Source organism: Aedes albopictus, chromosome 2 (genome assembly GCF_035046485.1).
Source record: "Aedes albopictus strain Foshan chromosome 2, AalbF5, whole genome shotgun sequence".
Classification (NCBI taxonomy): domain Eukaryota; kingdom Metazoa; phylum Arthropoda; class Insecta; order Diptera; family Culicidae; genus Aedes; species Aedes albopictus.
In genome coordinates, this window is record NC_085137.1 from 135,819,336 (window position 1) to 135,839,879 (window position 20,544).

The 20,544-nt window shown below is 43.8% G+C and overlaps 1 protein-coding gene across 6 annotated transcripts in view; it reads left to right on the top strand.

Annotated features, from left to right (window-relative positions):
• LOC109417642 (serine/threonine-protein phosphatase 6 regulatory ankyrin repeat subunit A) overlaps nt 1-20,544 on the top strand; it is a 252,487-nt gene that overhangs the window by 81,466 nt on the left and 150,477 nt on the right. For 2 of the 6 annotated variants that reach the window (XM_062850493.1, XM_062850494.1), the window contains exon 1: nt 19,041-20,246. The exons of the other annotated variants lie outside the window; for them this stretch is intronic. In XM_062850493.1, the coding sequence (XP_062706477.1) occupies nt 20,079-20,246 (168 nt within the window). In that variant the 5' untranslated portion in view covers nt 19,041-20,078. Of the gene's footprint in view, nt 1-19,040; nt 20,247-20,544 lie in introns of those variants that run through there. 6 annotated transcript variants of the gene reach the window in all.

The window sequence follows — 20,544 nt, forward strand, 5'->3', positions numbered from 1 at the left end:
CATAAAAAGTATTGTACTCATTTGCTGCTGCTTTTAAGATATTATACTCAATGTTTCGATAGTTCCTTTAGATGAACCATTTGCCAAATTTTCTTTGTGTTCGCCGCTAGAAAAACGACTCTATCGTTCGGCTAGGACTGGGTTAGTATGAGGGGAAGACTTGTGTCTTCTTTTGGTGCAAATTGAAAACTTCGCAACGTGATTTCTCTATTCAAATTGTTTTTGGAAGGCAGGGGTTTGCAACGGTATTGAAATAAAGTCTGCATACCTCTACATATTTTTTTTCTGTTTTATAAAATACCCTGTCAAAAGTAATACCGTAAAATAGGGTATCTTGAATAGTGCAGGATGCATTGTATAATCACTTTATATTATGTGATTCCCAACTGATTGAATCAGTTAAAAACCCCTGATTAATCCACCTGGTGGTGATAGCGCCTTTCTCGTCGAATATGTACTCATGATGTCGACGTAAGCCGAAGTGTTCCTGAATCCTGAGATTGCTTTATTGAGAAAAGCAAGAATTTTATCAAAGCCATTATCGAATATAAAAACTTATTGATGACGCATATTCCGACGTTATGTTCAACGTATAGGCAGAGCTTAAAAATATCAGAGCTCTCAGTTGACTGCTTGACCACCTTTACTGTCATTGGAGGCCAATCAATATGCAGACGATGATTACAAGCTAAGATATAACCTTTTTCACAACCACAGATCACTTTGGGGTCGGCGACAAAGTTTTTTCTGTACACTTCAGGCTATATTTTATTATCGCTGATTACAAGATCCATGTAAAATTGAACAAAAAAAAGCAAGCAAGTGAAATTTCCCAAACTAAATCCCAATAAAATTTCAACCACATTACAGAGCGCGAGGGCGCAACCAGTCACATCAGAATTTTGTGTAATAACTTTAGACGCAAAAGGGGATTGAAAAAAAAAAAAAATGTTCAGGGTTGTTGCGATTAAATTTTAATTTTCCCATACAACGTTGACTGTAAGGATGAGTAGGAATCTGAAATGGTGTGATTTGATGAGTTCTGAGATCACTTAAGTTTTGTCATGATGAAGAGAACAATTACACATATCTATCGCTTGCTATGATTTTGCTCACTTTCGTAGTTCCGGCAAAGCACCCAAAGTTGGTTCTGTAATACTGCTGGTAGTCTCTAATGTGGTTTGAACCTATTTCTTGCTAACCGGTAATCAGGTTATCAAAAAAGCCGCGATTTGACGTGTGGTTTTCCCTAATGTGGTCTGAGATTTTTTTTGTTAACCGTTCATCAAATTACCTAAAAAGCTGCGATTTGATGTGTCACATGCATGGGTTTGGTTCTCTTTTACATTTGACCACTTCCGGCGGGACAACTGCAACCGATTCCGGAACACTACCGGTAGTTTCTAATGTAGTCTGGTTCTATTTTCTTGCTAATCGTTCATCGGGTTTTCGAAAAAGCCGCAATTTGATGTGTTGCATGCATTACTTTGGTTCACTTATGTATTTGGCCACTTCCGGCGGGACACTCGGAATCGATTCCGGAACACCACCGGTTCAGATATGGTCTAAGACTCTTTTCCTGCTTACCGTTCATCAGGTTATCAGAAAAGCCGCAATTTGGTGTCTCGCATGCATGGGTTTGGTTCACTTTTGTATTTGGCCAATTCCGGCGCGACACTCGGAACCGGTTCCGGAACATTACCTGTAGTTTCTAATGTGGTGTGAGCCTATTTTCTTGCTAACCGTTTATCTGGTTATCGAGAAAGCCGCGATTTAATGTGTCGCGTGCATAGGTTTGCTCCACTTTAATATTTGGCCACTTCCGGCGGGACACCCGGAACCGAGATCGTAGTGGGCTGTAGAAGAAAACGGAAGCAAAAATTTGCTCCCGTCAAATTGTAGTTCGAAAAGTGAAAATTCAAATTGTAACAATACCAGCAAAACCAGTGATTATGAAGAAAAATTGTGGAACCCGTTCAATGATGTCTGGTAGTGGAACCGAGCGAAAGAAGTTGTGGATTCCCCGGTATCGTTTTTCTGAAGACCTGGCCTGGCGAAAATGGAGAAAAGCATCGATGGAGGTTATGCATAAAAGCAGCAGCGTCGACCGCTTCGACCCGTAGCCGAATTGGATTATTATGTTTCCAGTTCAAAACCGAATTAGCGACATTTTTTCTTTGACTTCCGCTGCTTTTGCCTTGCGTTAAACACAATGTCGGAAGTGGGGCGCTGTATTGTACACCTTGTGCGCTATACAGCGCCCCACTTCCGACATTGTGTTTAACGCAAGGTAAAAGCAGCGGAAGTCAAAGAAAAAATGTCGCTAATTCGGTTTTGAACTGGAAACATAATACCAACATTGAGAAGGCAGTAATCAGACGATTCCATGGATACATTTCCCGGGTGAGCGAATTCCAGTTGAAAGCTTAAATATTTTGGGTTGGGGTTGTGCTGCTTTTGTTTTATATTTGTGGTTCGGTGCGCGGAAATAGTTTAGGTGGAGCTACTTCGGATGGGAGTGCATTCTGGCGTGTTGTTTTTCTTCGTATAGCTCTTTGCGTGCGGACGGTATGGACTTATTCATTGATGAACGGAGATCACTCGGTCCTGGAGTTTTGGCACTGGAGTGGGGCCGTTTCCAATCTTGTATGAAAAGAAAAAGTGGATTTGACGTTTTGTTCATCCTGGCCCTAGGTCAACCACTTCCCCTGGCCTATTTCGATCGGTATGCAACAAGAAAGGGTAGGGTGATGCATGGTTCATTGAAGAGTGGTGAATGTGTAATGAGTGGTACCGCTAATGTTTTGATTTACGAGTGTAATCGTCAGCGTCATAGACTCGCAGTTATGGTTCTAAGTAATTTGTCGGTTTATAATACAGGGTATTTAATCCAGTCGGGGAAGGGATCGTTATATTTTCTTCTCGTTTCAGAGAGCGAGCAATGGCGCTTAAACCTAGGCTTTCGAGCCAGGACATGAGGGGTTAATACCATAAATACCTTTGTCCCATCCCACGAAGAAGAGGAGCCCCAACGGAGTGACATTAACTTTCTTAGCAACGTCACTCCCATCGTTTTTGCTTTACATTTATTACACATACGATACGGAGCGGCTGACGAGATGTCGCCGTTCCATAGTTCTGTTCAATTGTATTCAATAACGCTGCACAGTAGGCCTGGCCGCTTCAATACTTGTAATACATCTCCGATGCCTTGCAAGTATTGATGATGACAAGAAAAATGGTAGAAGTAGTCGATTCCATCATTTTCCAGGATTCTTTCAATGAATGGCTGTGTATGTGTAGACTAGACTAGACTAGACTTCCGGCGGGACACCCGGAACCGGTTCTGGAATACTACCGGTTCAGATATGGTCTGAGAGTATTTTCCTGCATACCGTTCATCAGGTTATGGAATATGCCGCGGTTTTATGTGTCGCATGCTTAGGGTTGTAGCATTTTCATATCTGGCCCCTTCCTGGGGTCCGGTCCGGAACACCTAAATGACCATAACTCCGGAACGGCTGGACCGATCCGAACCATTTTCAATAGGAAACAATAAGACCAGATTCCGCGTCGAATGAACCGTCGGTCATTAACCCTCCATCAGTCGCATCAAAAAAAGTTACACGAGCGGTCGCGTCGTGTACTCAGTACACGGCATACGCTTTCAATTATGGTTTATATGCTTTACTAGATACAATGTTGGTGTCTTCAGCAAAAATGTCCAGCTGGATAATGCGCGTCTGATAGTGGACATGTGGAACCGGTCAACACGATCTGGTCCTGTCCCGGGTGTCGGAATGGCCCTCGCGTTAACCTGTTTCGTGGACATTTCAGTTATGGCACCAAAACTAGGCATGCGACGGCTCTATCTTCATGATTTTCCATATCCATTATTTTGGTAACTATGAAAATGACCAGTGACCTCCCTGGCCAACCCGTGGCCACCGGAATGTGCCCTGGAGGAACCTGTTTCGAGGACATTTTGGCCATGACACCAAAACTAGGCATGCGACGGCTCTATCTTCATGATTTTTCATATCCATCATCTTAGTAACCATGAATATGACCAGTGACCTCCCTGGCCAACCCGTGGCCACCGAAATGTGCCCTAGAGAAACCTGTTTCGAGGACATGTTGACCATGACACCAAAACTAGGCATGTGACAGCTCTATCGTCATGATTTTCCATATCCATCATCTTAGTAACCATGAAAATGACCAGTGACCTCCCTGGCTAACCCTTGGCCACCGGAATGTGCCCTGGAGGAACCTGTGTCAAGGACATTTTGACCATGACACCAAAAATAGGCTTGCGACGGCTCTATCGTCATGATTTTCCATATCTAATATTTTAGTAACCATGAAAATGTCCAGTGACCTCCCTGGCCAACCCGTGGCCACCGGAATGTGCCCTGGAGGAACCTGTTTCGAGGACATTTTGACCATGACACCAAAACTAGGCTTGCGACGGCTTTATCTTCATTCATTATTTTAGTAACCATGAAAATGTCCAGTGACCTCCCTGGCTAACCCTTGGCCACCGGAATGTGCCCTGGAGGAACCTGTGTTCCTGCCAAAACTAGGCATGCGACGGCTCTAGCTTCATGATTTTCCATATCCATCATCTAGGGTAAATCGCCAATTGTTACACACATTTCAAAGCATTTCTTTTAATGATTTCTTCAGGAATTTCCCCTTTTTCATAGATTTTTGCTGTGATTCCTCTAGAAGTTTGCTTCAAATCCCTCCAGAAATTCCCTCTGGTACTTCACGTGGCATTTGTACATGAATTCTTCATGTGATTATTCCATGAATTCCTTTAGGAAGAATAGAATACTTTTGAAATATTTCCACCGAAATAATTTATCCGTGGGATGTATCACAAAATTTCGCCAGAAATTTCTCAAGAAATTTCTCTAGGGATTTATCAGAGTATTTCTTGAGCGAATATCTGCAGTTTTCTTCTAAGACTAGGCGGACTTGCCCCGGCGTTATAACTCGCAGTATCGCATGAAACCGAATTTGCTTCCACTGCTGTACGTAGCGAAAATAAACGTAGCGAAAATTATAAGCATGACCGCCTCATACAGAGTAGGAACCGTGAGCGCTGGTATTTTCCACGATTACTTAGGGTAAATCGCCAATTATTGCACACCTTGGAAACTCGCTAATTGTTGCACACTCCATGCTTTTCTTATAAGGTGTGCAACAATTGGCGAGTTTCCAAGGTATGCAATAATTGGCGATTTACCCTAAGTAACCGTGAAAAAGACCAGCGCTCACGGTTCCTACTCTGTATGAGGCGGTCATGCTTATAATTTTCGCTTATAGCATGGTGAATCCGTTAATTTGATACATATTTGCCTCCCAAAAGCGTTTTTGTATTGTATAAAAATATGTCCAATCTAGTTTTGTAATTCTCGAATAGAAAGAAATAAAAAATAGTTTTTTTTTCACGGAGCCGAAATTTTTTGTTTTGTGAATTTGGTTACCAACTGATTAGTATACAGTAGCCTCGATATTACGTAACTCAGTATAACGTAACTTTTACTTCGATATAACGTAACTTTTTTATGGTTCCAATGTTTTGCTATTTGAATAATAAGCGGAATAGTCTTTATGATATTACGCTCCTCCTGGAACCAAGTCTGCTAACCAGTTTAGCGTTATACGAACACTTTCGCAGTTATATGATAGTTTTCGGTGTCAGTAATTTTGTTTAACTGCTAACTGCAACAAGTTTACGTTTGTTTCACTTAACGAATGAAATTGAGTAACTGCAACGCCTGACAGATGTCATAAAGCCATCAATTGACGTAAAATGAACGTAAACTTCATGCGACTGTTCATAGGCCAGAGGAACTTATTCTCCTAGCGTGAATGAGGATGAAGCATCAGTTACTTCTGCATTTCGTTATATGAAGATCCTGCTTTTTCTCTTCGTTTAATTCATCCACATTAATTCAATTCCTCCAGCCTATTAGGGCAAACATGGCACATCATTTTGACGTTTGGCGATGCGATAACTCCAAATGTGTTGAACTTACCGGACTTACAGGTAAAAAGCATTGCAGTTAAACCGTTTGCATCGACCGAACGTCTGCTGTACTTATTCTTGACATATCATTCCTACTGAAACATAGCCTTCCAACTCCAAAAGACATGACAGTAGACAGCAGTGGAAGCAAATTCGGTTTCATGCGATACTGCGAGTTACAACGCCGGGGCAAGTCCGCCTAGTCTTAGAAGAACCCTGCAGAAAATCGCTCAAGAAATTCTCTGATAAATCCCTAGAGAAATTTCTTGATTAATTTCTGGCGAAATTTTGTGATACATCCCACGGATGAATTATTTCGGTGCAAATATTTCAAAAGTATTCTATTCTTCCTAAAGGAATTCATGGAATAATCACATGAAGAATTCATGTACAAATGCCACGTGAAATACCAGAGGGAATTTCTGGAGGGATTCAAAGCAAACTTCTAGAGGAATCACAGCAAAAATCTATGAAAAAGGGGAAATTCCTGAAGAAATCATTAAAAGAAATGCTTTGAAATGTGTGTAACAATTGGCGATTTACCCTAGATGATGGATATGGAAAATCATGAAGCTAGAGTCGTCGCATGCCTAGTTTTGGCGTCAAAGCCAAAATGTCCACGAAACAGGTTCCTCCACGGCACATTCCGGTGGCCACGGGTTAGCCAGAGAGGTTACTGGTCATTTTCATGGTTACTAAAATAATAGATATGGAAAATCATGAAGATAGAGCCGTCGCAAGCCTAGTTTTGATGTCATGGTCAAAATGTCCTCGAAACAGGTTCCTCCAGGGCACATTCCGGTGGCCACGGGTTGTCCAGGGAGGTCACTGATCATTTTCATGGTTACTAAAATAATAGATATGGAAAATCATGAAGATAGAGCCGTCGCAAGCCTATTTTTGGTGTCATGGTCAAAATGTCCTCGACACAGGTTCCTCCAGGGCACATTCCGGTGGCCAAGGGTTAGCCAGGGAGGTCACTGGCCATTTTCATGGTTACTAAGCTGATGGATATGGAAAATCATGACGATAGAGCTGTCACATGCCTTGGTTTGGTGTCATGGTCAACATGTCCTCGAAACAGGTTCCTCTAAGGCACATTCCGGTGGCCACGGGTTGGCCAGGGAGGTCACTGGTCATTTTCATGGTTACTAAGATGATGGATATGAAAAATCATGAAGATAGAGCCGTCGCATGCCTAGTTTTTGTATCATGGTCAAAATGTCCTCGAAACAGATTCCTCCAGGGCACATTCCGATGGCCACGGGTTGTCCAGGAAGGTCACTGGTCATTTTCATGGTTACTAAAATAATGGATATGGAAAATCATGAAGATAGAGCCGTCGCATGCCTAGTTTTGGTGTCATGGTCAAAATGTCCTCGAAACAGGTTCCTCCAGGGCACATTCCGGTGGCCACGGGTTGGCCAGTGAGGTCACTGGTCATATTCATGGTTACTAAGATGATGTTTATGAAAAATCATGACAATAAAGCCGTCGCATGCCTAGTTTTGGTGTCATGGTCAAAATGTCCTCGAAACAGGTTCCTCCAGGGCACATTCCGGTGGCCACGGGTTGGCCAGGGAGGTCACTGGTCATATTCATGGTTACTAAAATAATGGATATGGAAAATCATGACGATAGAGCCGTCGCATGCCTAGTTTTGGTGTCATGGTCAAAATGTCCTCGAAACAGGTTCCTCCAGGGCACATTCCGGTGGCCACGGGTTGGCCAGGGAGGTCACTGGTCATATTCATGGCTACTAAGATGATGGTTATGAAAAATCATGACGATAGAGCCGTCGCATGCCTAGTTTTGGTGTCATGGTCAAAATGTCCTCGAAACAGGTTCCTTCAGGGCACATTCCGGTGGCCACGGGTTGGCCAGGGAGGTCACTGGTCATATTCATGGTTACTAAGATAATGGTTATGAAAAATCATGACGATAGAACCGTCGCATGCCTAGTTTTGGTGTCATGGCCAAAATGTCCTCGAAACAGGTTCCTCCAGGGCACATTCCGGTGGCCACGGGTTGGCCAGGGAGGTCACTGGTCATTTTCATAGTTACCAAAATAATGGATATGGAAAATCATGAAGATAGAGCCGTCGCATGCCTAGTTTTGGTGCCATAACTGAAATGTCCACGAAACAGGTTCCCGCGAGGGCTATTCCGACACCCGGGACAGGACCAGATCGTGTTGACCGGTTCCACATGTCCACTATCAGACGCGCATTATCCAGCTGGACATTTTTGCTGAAGACACCAACATTGTATCTAGTAAAGCATATAAACCATAATTGAAAGCGTATGCCGTGTACTGAGTACACGACGCGACCGCTCGTGTAACGGTCTGGTTCACAAAAAAGTTACACCATCGGTCGCGCCGGTGTACTGAGTACACATTCAAAATGTGAGGTTAGAATTACGTATTTTTCGAGTACTTTCCGTGCATTTTTTCATTTTTTTTCTGCCTTACTAATAAGAAGAAGAGTGGATCTTGGAATAGGACCAACACCAGGTTCAATTTGGTGCGAATTTCGATTATTTTTTTGCATTTTTCTGAGATGCGTGTACTCAGTACACGCAAGCGACTGATGGTGGGTTAAAATCGGTTGAGGTTTACTGCCAAAAAGTGATGTTAGTTTTTTGTACACACACATACACACATACATACACACACACATACATACACACATACATCACCTCATTTCGTCGAGCTGAGTTAATTGGTATATGTGACTCGACCCTCCGGGCCTTCTATCAAAAAGTCATTTTTGGAGTGAACATTTAGCCTTTCCAGTACACTTAGTGTACGAGAAAGGCAAAAAGGCATACGTATATCAAAACTATATATATAATCGGTTTTCGTGCACATGAAGAGTATGGATCAAGGCATCTCCTGAATTTTTCCCAGGTAGAAAACGTTTTTCGTTTTTGCAAAAACCATTTTTTGTGAAATTTTGTTTAAAAATGGTTTCTGCAAAAACTAAAAACATTTTCCATCTGAAAAAAAAATCAGGAGATACCTTGATCCATATTCTACATGTGCACAAAACCGATTTTGAAAATATTGCTTCGTTATTTCATAAAAAATCAAAAACCAAAATGTGAGGAAATGGATCCAGTTTCGCCTTAAACATAAATCCTCCCCGTTAAGGAAGCCGATATGCATCATACTGGTGATGACACATAGTGCATCGTGTGAAAAACCTCGTCCGAACCTACTCTACAGGATTTTGCAATGTTTTGGAGGTTTAGGCTTTCTCAGTCTAGGGAATCCAAACGATTAAATTGGCATTGCCCGACGTTTCGGCTTAAAAACAAATAGAGAACAGTTTTACAATTAGGGACATGTACAAGATTATTTTTACATTTAAGGAACCTACGCTGTCTATCGATTTTTGTTATGTTTTATAACTAGTGCCACAGTTTCTTTTGGAGCTTCTTGTAGCATTTCTACACCTGTAATATGGGATTTAGTTTTATTGTTTTTGTAGGGAGTTTTCTGAGTAGACTTACATATGGATTTTAGGCGAATTTTTGCGATAATTTTGGAAGGGACGCAGACACTGCCCTAATTGTAAAACTGTTCTCTCTTAGTTTACCCTTGAAAAGGGCCAAATAAATTTGGCCGAAACGTCGGGCAATGCCAATTTAATCGTTTGTATTTCCTAGTCTGAGAAAGCCAAAACCTGCAATACATTGAACTTCCAGTCGAAAATCTTACCCAAAAGGATTTTGCAATTTTAATCATTTTCTCTTCGCCCGTCTCAGTCCCAAGCGGTTCTACGAAAATAGGCTAAGAACTTGGTACATAACGTAGGATGAGACCTGTGTTAGGACGTGTGGCAGTTCGGAGCTAGGATACCATATTGAGAGCAAATCTACATATTTCAAGCAGCTTCAATAACTGCCATTTATTGAAAGTTAGTAGGTAAATAATCTATCTATCTATATAAATAAAAATGGAATGGTGTTTAAATGTCACGAATAGGCTCGGGAACGGGCCAACGGATTTAAACCATTCTTTCAGTGTTTCATTCGTGCAGGGCTCCGACGTGCTCGTACGAAAAATAAATTAGGAATATCGACCGGGAACGCACCGAAAACGAGAAAGTTTGAAATTCCATTTTGCGGAGCATTTTTCTACAGAACTGCATGTCAAAAAACACAGTAGGCAGGCAGAACGACGTTTGCCGGATCAGCTAGTAACATATGAGGTGATATGAGCATGAGCATGAGCATAGATGACCGTACAATTCGTAGTTGCTACTCCGTGATTGACCAGAGCAATCGAAATTGCACAAGGAACCAACAAACGGAGCTTGGGAGTAACTACCGCTCTCAATGTGCACAGTTCGAGAATTCCAAATTTTATTAGTCAATAACGGCGCCGGCCACGTCCATGCGATCATCGAGGAAGGGAAGGAATGTTAGTGTGACGTACGTTGCTACTAGAGACCGAGATCACCTCATCTTCCACACGACTGTCACGGGAAGGAATTTTTGTTAGTGGGGAGAGGGAGAGTCACATGATTTGGATTCACTTTGGTAAGTGATGTGATTCATGCAACTTTTACTTAAGTCAAAACATTTATTCATTTTTACTAAAATATTACAAATGTCGACACCGAAGATGACGAACCATTCAAATTGTTGTGTAAATGCATAAAAAATGAAAGAATATTTATTATGAACTGAATGTGCATTGGGAACTAGCGTCGACACATGACGTGACGAACTTTTCAATATTTGTTAGATAAATACACAAAAACCAGAGTACAATTTTATACACTACCCGTCACAAGTACGGACTCACAAAAAGCACCGCAACAACACCGCATCACCCCGAATCACCTCAACATCTCCAAAACCTGAGGACCCACAAAGATGCTGTCTTCAGGAAAGTTATTCAGAAGACCGAAAGCAATAACTTTCCTGAAGGCGGCATTCCTGTAGGTGTTCTGGTCTTAGAGATATCGAGGTGAGTCAGGGTGATGTAATATTGCTGCAACACTTCTCGCGAGTCCGCACCTACGACGGGTAGTGTACATCCTTTGGCGTTAATTATTATGATAAAATGGAACGAGCTCACCAAAAAACATCCTTCGAAGTGTCCAGTGCGTATGTGCTGCAGCATCTTCCACTAAGGGGCTGTCCATAAACCACGTGGTCATTTTTTTGGGACTTTTCAACCCCCCCCCCCCGCGTGGTCATTAGTCCATACAATTTTTTTTTATTTGTTCATACAAAATGGTCATTGGCCCAACACCCCCCCCCTAATGACCACGTGGTTTATGGACAGCCCCTAACTGGCCTCTTCTCCGAAATTACACTGAACCGCTACAACTACACACGGGTACGACGATGTGCACATTCAAATTGACGACGCGGCCGGTCCGAATGAAAGAAGCGGTCTCTTCATTTAGCCTCCAAAATCACACTGAAATCGCCCCGTACGAAGATGAGCACAGCCAAATCGGCGACGACGACGCGGCCGGCCCGAATGAAAAAAGCGGCTTTTTCACTTTGCCTCCAAAATCACATAATACATAATACAAAACCATACAAACATTGTAGTATCAATTCTCCGGCCAATCACCTAACAGTAATGCACGACACGACTTATCGTAGTTCTTCTTATAACAAACTGAAACGCACTGCTCTATCGATCTTATTCATCAATAGGCAGCCACTGTAGCGCACGTCGTTATTGTTTCAGGGTTGCCAGTTCCACAAAGAGCTTAACGCATAGGAACTAACAATCTGCATGAATCCTCTCTGGTATCTCCAAAGACTGCTCGGTGGGAGCTATCACAAATCGAGTCTTTAGCCATCACGAGCTTGTATACCTAGGTGTACCTAGGTGTGAATTGCACGGGTTCGTATTTACATCCTGATACAGGCCGTTATATCGGCTTTTTTTCTTATCTTTATTTCGGTCAGTACGTGCTCCCGTATAGGCATGTGCTCGTAGACAGGCATGGCGTAGGTTCATAATCGCTTAAGTTCACCAATACGCCAGTAGTCTTCCATTTCCAAGGTGGTTTTTCGTAGGCGGTGGAATCGTACACCAGAGCACCGTTACCGACTGGTCACCGCTTACCTAGACCAAGTAAGTTTCGCTCACGGTGAAGCGTCTCCCTGTATATTGCGGATTTTTTGAAAAATGTCCACTTTGCGGTAGCTGCAGAGTTCTACCGCAGCTGTCAAAGTCCTACCGCAGCCATGAAAATCATCATATCATTGACACATAATATGGGCTAATCAAAGTATGCTTGCAATGTGAATTGCTCTGGAAAGCAACAACAAACAATGGTCATCGGCATCGTATCCAAAGCATCTTTGACCTGATTGATGATAACTCGGTGAAAATCAGTAGTCTGACAGCTGCGGTAGCCTTTTCAATCTCCCGTAAAACGGAATTTTTTCTCTAAATTAGCAATACCTCGTTGTTGAAGTCTTCTAACTATGAGGGCTCGGCCTGGTAATTTCTTACTTTTCCAGTTGCGTACTATTACTGAAGATAATACAGTAACGAACCGCTCACACGTCGCTAGCGAAGCTGGCTCCTGTCTGGGCCTTCGCATTCCAAAGACTTGTGTTCTAGCCAGTGTCGGCTAGGAAATCTTCATCAAGCACATCGTCTAAACAACCTTGACCATTCCAAAACTTATGGATGCCTTAGCGTCCGCCGGTAGCCGAATCGTGGCCTCCTACGTCTCTAATTGACTCTTCCGCTGCCGAATGACTGCGAAGATCACCTAAACTGCGCACTGTTCGTGAAGTGCCGTGACGAGGTCTTTCGCGTTCGTCTCATCCAGGTTTTTTTTTTTCATTTCTGAGCCACATCAGCGTTAAGCAACCCTTATCTTAATTCTCTCGCCAAAGAGTTCCTCAACTAGACATTTGTAGGCAGGACGTGGTGCCCTTCTTGAGCTGAAGACCTGTCCATAAACTACGTAGATTCTTAGGGGGAGAGGGGTTTTCATAAAAGTCTACGCTCCATACAAATTTCGAATATTTCGTACGGACAAAAGTCTACGGGTCTGAGATGGCCTAAAAAAGTCTACGTAGTTTATGGACAGCGCCCAAGGATCATTTCATCGGTACGAGTACTGCCGTGTGCAGCATAGTTGTCCCATGTTAATAGGGATTTCCATAGATCATTGGACATGCTGCACACATCTAAGCGTTAGCTTGGCATCGCTCCTCATCGCTTTCAGTATTTCCGAGTGTTTAGACTCATCGGTCTTGATGTGATCGCCTTCCTTGTTCCTCCTCCTGGCAACTGCTCTACCTCACATGTTTTGATTCTTTTTCTCCTACTTCTTCTTGTGCCCATCCACTACGGCAAGGGACATCCTCCAACTAGACTAGCCCGTCATGTCCTAGCAGGGACAGAAATCTAGGGGCTTGACGAACCACTCCTTCTTCGAGTCAGGTGGGAGCCTAAAATTCTTTTCTAAGCGAATGATGGACTAACCACCTTTGGCACTGAGAGGTGACCGAGTAACGGGTATAAAACCGTAGCAAGGTCTTGAAGCTTAGGCAACTAACTGGGTGCAAGTAGGTTCATATGAACACTCCTGATAAAAGCTGATCTGGCTCTGAGCTCAGTCCCCATAAGAGCCTGCGTCAGCTCGACGAGCTGATCGATTAGGGGCTGTCCATAAACCACGTGGTCATTTTTTTGGGACTTTCTAAACCCCCCCCCCCCCCCCGCGTGGTCATTTGTCCATACAATTTTTTTTATTCGTCCATACAAAATGGTCATTGGCCGAACCCCCCCCCCTCATGACCACGTGGTTTATGGACAGTAGACCTGTTCACTTTTTTTGACCTACCCGTGTCACATCAAATTATCAATCCACATGCAAAAACAAGCCTTCAGTCCAAAATTGAGCCAAATTGATAAAGGTTTAGAGGTGTATCAAAACGATTTTGTGTTTTTTCGAGCATTTTCACGAAAATGTACTTCAATATCCAGAAAATTGCACCAGAAAGGTACCGAAAATACCGTTAAAATATAGTTCGAACAATACTCTACAACTTTGCCGAAGACACTACGGTGTTTAAATTGCGAATTTCAAAGTTATTCAACAATTTTCGTTAAAAAATCACCAAAAAATACAATATTTTTACGATTTTTCATGTAAAAATCATGTAATTTTACATTGTTTTAGGTGACTAATTTTATGAGCTATTGCTCCTATGTGTTACGAACATTTCGTCCATACATCATTTTAGTGTAGAAATTCGTTTTCATTTACTAATTATCAAAAGTTCGTCACGTTGATACTAAAAATTGTACAGAGTTGCCAGCATAAAATAAAACAAAGTTACCCATGATTTAAACGTCATTACTCTTCTTTGTCTCATCTGCATCAGTTTAAATTTGGTGCAGTTGGTTGAGCATGAGATTGTGGATTCGAAGATTCAAGGTTCGAGTCCTGTAATAGCATTTTTTTTTCGTCTCGATCCTGCTATAAGTTGATGAAACTACGCACTGCATCTCATTGCAATTTGGCATCATAGCATTGTTTCGGAACCGTAGAGTGCATAGTAAGAATGAAGTTTCCCTTCATCGTGTAGTTGTGCTGATTTGTGGGTAGATAGATAAGAACCCACAGTTGTCTGTAAAATGTTGCATACAGAAGCAGTTCCATCATCGTATTGAATTGTTTTAGCTAAATTGATCAGTATCAAACAGATGCTCAATATTTCGCCCAGCTGATATCGTCGACACGATTTATTGTCAACAAGTATAAACTAAATATCTGGCTAGTCCTGAAATGGGCTTAATTGGCTGGTCCCGATCATTATTCTTTGGGAGATTGCGTGTAAGTCATGGCAGATTCATCATCCTAACTGCTACAAAGAAAAAAAAAAGTTTATCATGTATTTGAGCTTGAACCTGGGACCTTCTGATCCGCAAGCTTGAGCCTTACCATCCGCACCATTTCTGATACTTAAATCAAAAGACATTAGAATACGATGGCATGACGTCTTAATCATGGGTAACTTTGTTTTAATTCGTGCTGGTAACTCTGTGCGATTTTTAGTATCAACGTGACATACTTTTGATAATTAGTCAATGAAAACGAATTCCTACACAAAAACGATGTATGGACGAAATGTTCGTTACACAAAGGAGTAATCGCTTATTAATTTAGTCACCTAAAACAATGTAAAATTACATGACTTTTATATGTAAAATCGTAAAAATATCGTGTTTTTTCGTGATTTTTTAACGAAAATTGTTGAATAACTTCGAAATACGCAATTTAAACACCGTAGTGTCTTCGGCAAAGTTGTAGAGTATTGTTCTAACTATATCTTAACGGTATCTCCGGCATCTTTTCGGAGCAATTTTGTGAATTTCTGAGTAAATTTCTATGAAAACGGCTAAAAAACACAAAATCGATTTGATACACCTTTAAATCTTCATCAATTGGGCTCAATTTTGGACTGAAGACTTGGTTTTACATGTGGATTGATAATTTGATGTGTCACGGAGAATCGGAGAAAAAAAGTTTCAAAGTGAACAGGTCTAATGGACAGACCCTTACATGAGTGGGCGAAGCAACATCAGCAGGACCTCAAGCAAGGTCTGCTGAAGCTCCGCAAGTGGCAGCAGAGCGCGGTCGATGCGCGCAAGAAAATGTGGCCCACTCAAACGAACAGCTACTTCTTTGCTGGCAGCTCGACGAAGCCGTATGAGAGAGGGCAAACCGCCGCACAGCTCGAGCAACATGGGTGAAACCTGCCGAAGAGGCGCGGCCCCAGGGAACAAGAAGCACCCGGCAAAGGTGGGGGGGATCGTCGAAGAGGAGAACCCTTGGATCACGGTTGGGAAAAAGAAGGTATCGAGATATGGGAAGGTCAAACCAGCCAGAAAGTGTGAAAGAAGCGCGTGCTGGTATTCAATACCGAGGCGAATACATACGCCAAAGTGTTGAGGGCCGGGCGGGGCAAAAATCGTCTCTCACCGCTGGGTGCGGATGTGAAAAGCATCCGGCGCACCAGAACTGAAGAAGGCGACCAAGATGGGCACCTTCAACAAGGCACTAGCTCAGGAGGTACTGGATGAGAAGGGTCAGGAGGGAGTCCTGATGACGAAGGCTACTCTCCTAAAAACCTGGACGAGATCACCGACGCAGACGAGCTCGCAGCCGCAAACAAGAAGCAGTGCGAGGTAGATGCCCCAAGTGCATCGATCCACCTGCACAAAGGCCCTGTCAAGCTCCCAGTAGGGCAGGTGAATAAGGTGGGTGCCGTCGGCAAGATCAGAGTTGAAGACACGGACACGTTTAATACTGCCAATGAGCTATTCGCTCTTCGAAGCACGACACTAGTGTAACCGTTTGGTTACAAATTGTTGATTTTTGTTTTGTAAAATGTTGTAAGTGTCGGACCCTTCACGTTTCTTGTGTAATAACAGTAGAGTACCACAGTAGTGATAGGGTCCCGTACCGCTGTAATTGAGTTGCAGCTACCAAAAATTGAGTATGGCTGAACTAATTAATAGACAGAACATACAGAGAATGGCGGAATGTGGGAAATTGGGATTTATCTATTTTAAAATATACGTCCCCAAATAGGACCTCTTTGTATTGGACCTTAAGGTCTCCGTCCAACCGTTAAGGATTTCGTCCTCCAAGAAGGACCATCTCGCAAAGGAGATTTCCCCTCTCGACCGTCCAAGGTGGTTAGTCCACGGCCGGCCGATTGCGTCCACGAGGGAAGACGCCTGCACCCCCCCCCCCAGCAACGCCCGCTGGTCCCGTCGGCTGAGTACCGGCCCCGCTCGCCTTGCCATCCGGCGAGATTTCCGGCCGCACAGCTCGACAGGAGTCGCTGTGTCGGCCACCGAACCAACCAAGTACTATCGAGAAGCAGCGGTATGTACCGGTACAAGCGTTAGAATAGGAAACACATTAACAAATTTACACTAAAATTATACACAGAACAACACGCACACTCAACAAATAGGACATTTAATAAACTACAAAGAAATGTGAAAGTTCTTTGTATCGCGAACCACCCTTGATTACCCAGTAGCTAGCCGACCCTGGGATTGCCGGAGAGTCTCTTGTGTCCTGAGTCGGCCCGGCACTGTTATATTGACGATGCGTTTCACTAGACAACGGACTAGCATGCAACGCCCAGTGGCACTGCCGAAAACTCTTCCTGACAGCTGCTGTGGGAATCGAACCCACGCCCCTCAGCACGATGTGATTAAATTCTTGGTGACACTAGCCACACGACCACGAAGCCACACTTTGGCTGGTCAGTGTGCCCGATCAGCATTTACGAGCAGCCAGAAGCGTGCTTCAAGTGTTTCGAGTAAGGACACAAGTCGTAGACGTGTAAAGGCCCAGATATGAGTTAACGCTGCAGGATGTGTGGAATAGAATGCCACATCGCCAGGGAATGTAATTTGGCACCAAAATGCTTGATTTGCACGACAAACAAGGGACACATGAAGGGCGGGCCTAAATGTCCAGGCACGCGTGGAGGGGGAAATAGCAGACGATAGTGCAGGTTACACAGCTGAACCTGAGCCACTGTGGAGCCGCACAACAGTTGCTGTGGAAGTCAGTCTTGGCATCCAGCACAGACGTCGGACCCATGCAGCATTCCTTCCGATAACGAGAACTGGGTAGTGGATAAGGCCAAGCTTCTGTTGTTATGCTCCCAAGGTGGCCGATAGATCAGTTCTTGACTATGCTGGATTCGCTATCAAACGCACCCGTAGCCATCGATGGAGAATTCAATGCCTGGGCGATTGAGTGGAGTCGCCACTCGACTAACGCGAGAAGCTGGGCCCTACTCGAAGCTATGGCTAGAATGAACGTGGATTTAGTGGGTCGATCCTCACATAACCCGAGAACCACCTCTTGAGTATCTGAAAAAAAGGCTTAACATGGATTTCACGAACCAAGGTAACAAATAAAACCTATAGTAGGAATGGAGTAGAATCCATCAATGATGTGACATTCTGGAGCCCGGGTCTAAACCCTAGCTCGGACAGGAGGGTCGACGATGGATACAGCGACCATCTGGCGATTGGATATAGGACGGAACACGGAGGCCACAGCGACAGCCGAAGGTCATCGGGGACGGCTGACATCGTGCTCCGATAAGCCGGCATTTGTGGAGCGATTGCTTATGGAGGGTAATACCGATGATCTATCCAGCGATGATCTAGTCGGCACCCTATCAGCCGTGCATGTGACACCGCTATGCCAAGGCGATCCCTATCCAGAAATGGACGCAAACCGGTATACTGATGGGGTCCAGAAATCACAGAGCTCTGCGCATCCTGCCTAGGAGCTAGAGGGAGGATACAAAGAGCTTGCACCGTTGAGAGTAGAATGGAGCAATGTGAGACCTACAGGACGGCTAAACTGGCACTGAACAAAAAGATGATGGTGCGGAAGATGCTGCAGAAGATCATGGAAACGCTGTTCCTGCGCCACGATACAAGACAGACCGTCCTCTATAGCCACATCGGCCAAAGCGAGGTCGCTCCGGTGACGAACGACGAGCTCATCGGAATAGCAAAGTCGCTTTAGTTAGACAAGGTTTCGAATCCGGACGGTATCCCGACAGTAGCCATTAAGATGGCTATCGAGCCTTGATATGTTCAGAATAGCTATGCAGATGTGCCTAGACAGAGGCGAGTTTCCGGAGAGGTTGGAAAGGCAAAGATTGGTTCTACTTCATAAACCTGGGAAGCTACCTGTGACAACAGAGAAAATGGCGGGCCGATGAGCAGTAAGTTGAAGTCGAGAATGATCTGGTGGAGTGTATGAGTGTATCCATGGTTGGAATGATGCACCAACGGTCTGAGTTGTGTGCCGTAGAATTGTTGATTTCCTGTTGATTTGAAAATGGATGGACTGATGAACGATCTCTATAACAGCCATCGGCATTCGTACCCCATCTTTACGACCACTTGTGAAACCGTGTGAAACCACTGCTCCCCGATGATTTGTCTGTCTGCCCTTCCCGAGGGTGACGATTCGGCCGGAGGTTATTCAAACGATTTTCCTTCACCGGGGAGCGTAACCGCGAATCGAAGAATCTCAGCCTGCAACTGCATGAGCAGAGCGTCGCCGTCGTCGTCAGTACCAATACCAGTGTGGGGCATATTATTATGATGTTTTATATCTTTTTTGCACATCGCCGGGGGTGTGAGGTACCTCCGCGCACGGTGTGGTGCAATAATATTATTTTGTTTGATAGTTTTTTTTTTCTCTCGGAACCACTTTTATCCCTATTTCGGTGTTGTTTATTCGTATGCAAGCGGCCCGGCGCCTAGGATTCCACGTATTTGTCTGCTGTCGTGTCGCGATGTTATGCGAGTTCATATTTCTATATATTATGTATCTCTTGTAGGCTTGAATGTCGGAAGATGGGCTTGTTCGGGACGCCACACTTTAGTAGAACTTTGGCTTCTCTCAGCCGTAGACGTCCTGCGTGAGGGAATTTTTGGTGTATTTTTTTGGATTGCTTTCCATTTCCGATCCACACCCGGTCGATGTGTGTGATTGAGATACCGGTTAAGATCGTAATGGAGTGTTTTTACGTTCATTGGGAAAATGTCATCAACCGGCAGAAATGCTTGTGAGAGTTTGTTACGTAATTGAAGGTTTTATTTGTAGTGCAATTGACACATACAATATCGATGGAAGCAACATGGATCTAGTTGGGAATCAATCATAGTGGTTTCAGTAAAGAAATGGTTGATATGTTTCTCTGAAGTGCATTGCACCAGTTAGTGACCTAGAAAGTTAGTTGGCCCATCTTAGTAAAGAAACATCAGTGCCATCTATGAAGTAAATGACCAAAGGTGCAACTACTTCCCAGCAGATGTCAGCTAGAGTGTGATTTTAGCTACGCGAGTGTTTCCCTTTTCACGCCTACGAATACGTTCCTCAATCGGCAAATACAGTGTACAGGAGTTGGAGGAGGTGGGGGTGAAGGCCACCCCGCACGTGCCCGAATCCAGACCGATTGCAACCCAGCCCTGATGCTCTGTCTTGGATGGCTGTGCATGGTGGCGGCAGTGTTCCAGGACTTGAACGAGCCACACTGTTGTGAACATTGTTGGAGATATGCGCTAGGACTTTATTACTACTATCTGGCACTGAGAATACTGCAGCGTGGCATGTCGCTCACCAAGGGTTGGAAGATCAAGGTAAGGTGATTGGTAATTAGACCAAAAGTGGTACCATTCGCTAACCGATCGTGTGTGGCCTTGGTATCAATGCCAAGTGAGAATGTTTTTGGGCAGTGTCGATGTTCGCGTAAAACTAATGAGCTGGTTCTAACAATGAGGTGCGGCATTGCTAGGAAGAAGCAACCAATAAGGATAAATAACAACTGCTGTATTATCGCGATATTTGATTGACAGGCAAAGCTCGAAAATTGCAAGGAATCGCTAAGGAAGGTTATGTGTTTCCGGTTGATATGGAAATATGTGGAACTGGTATAGA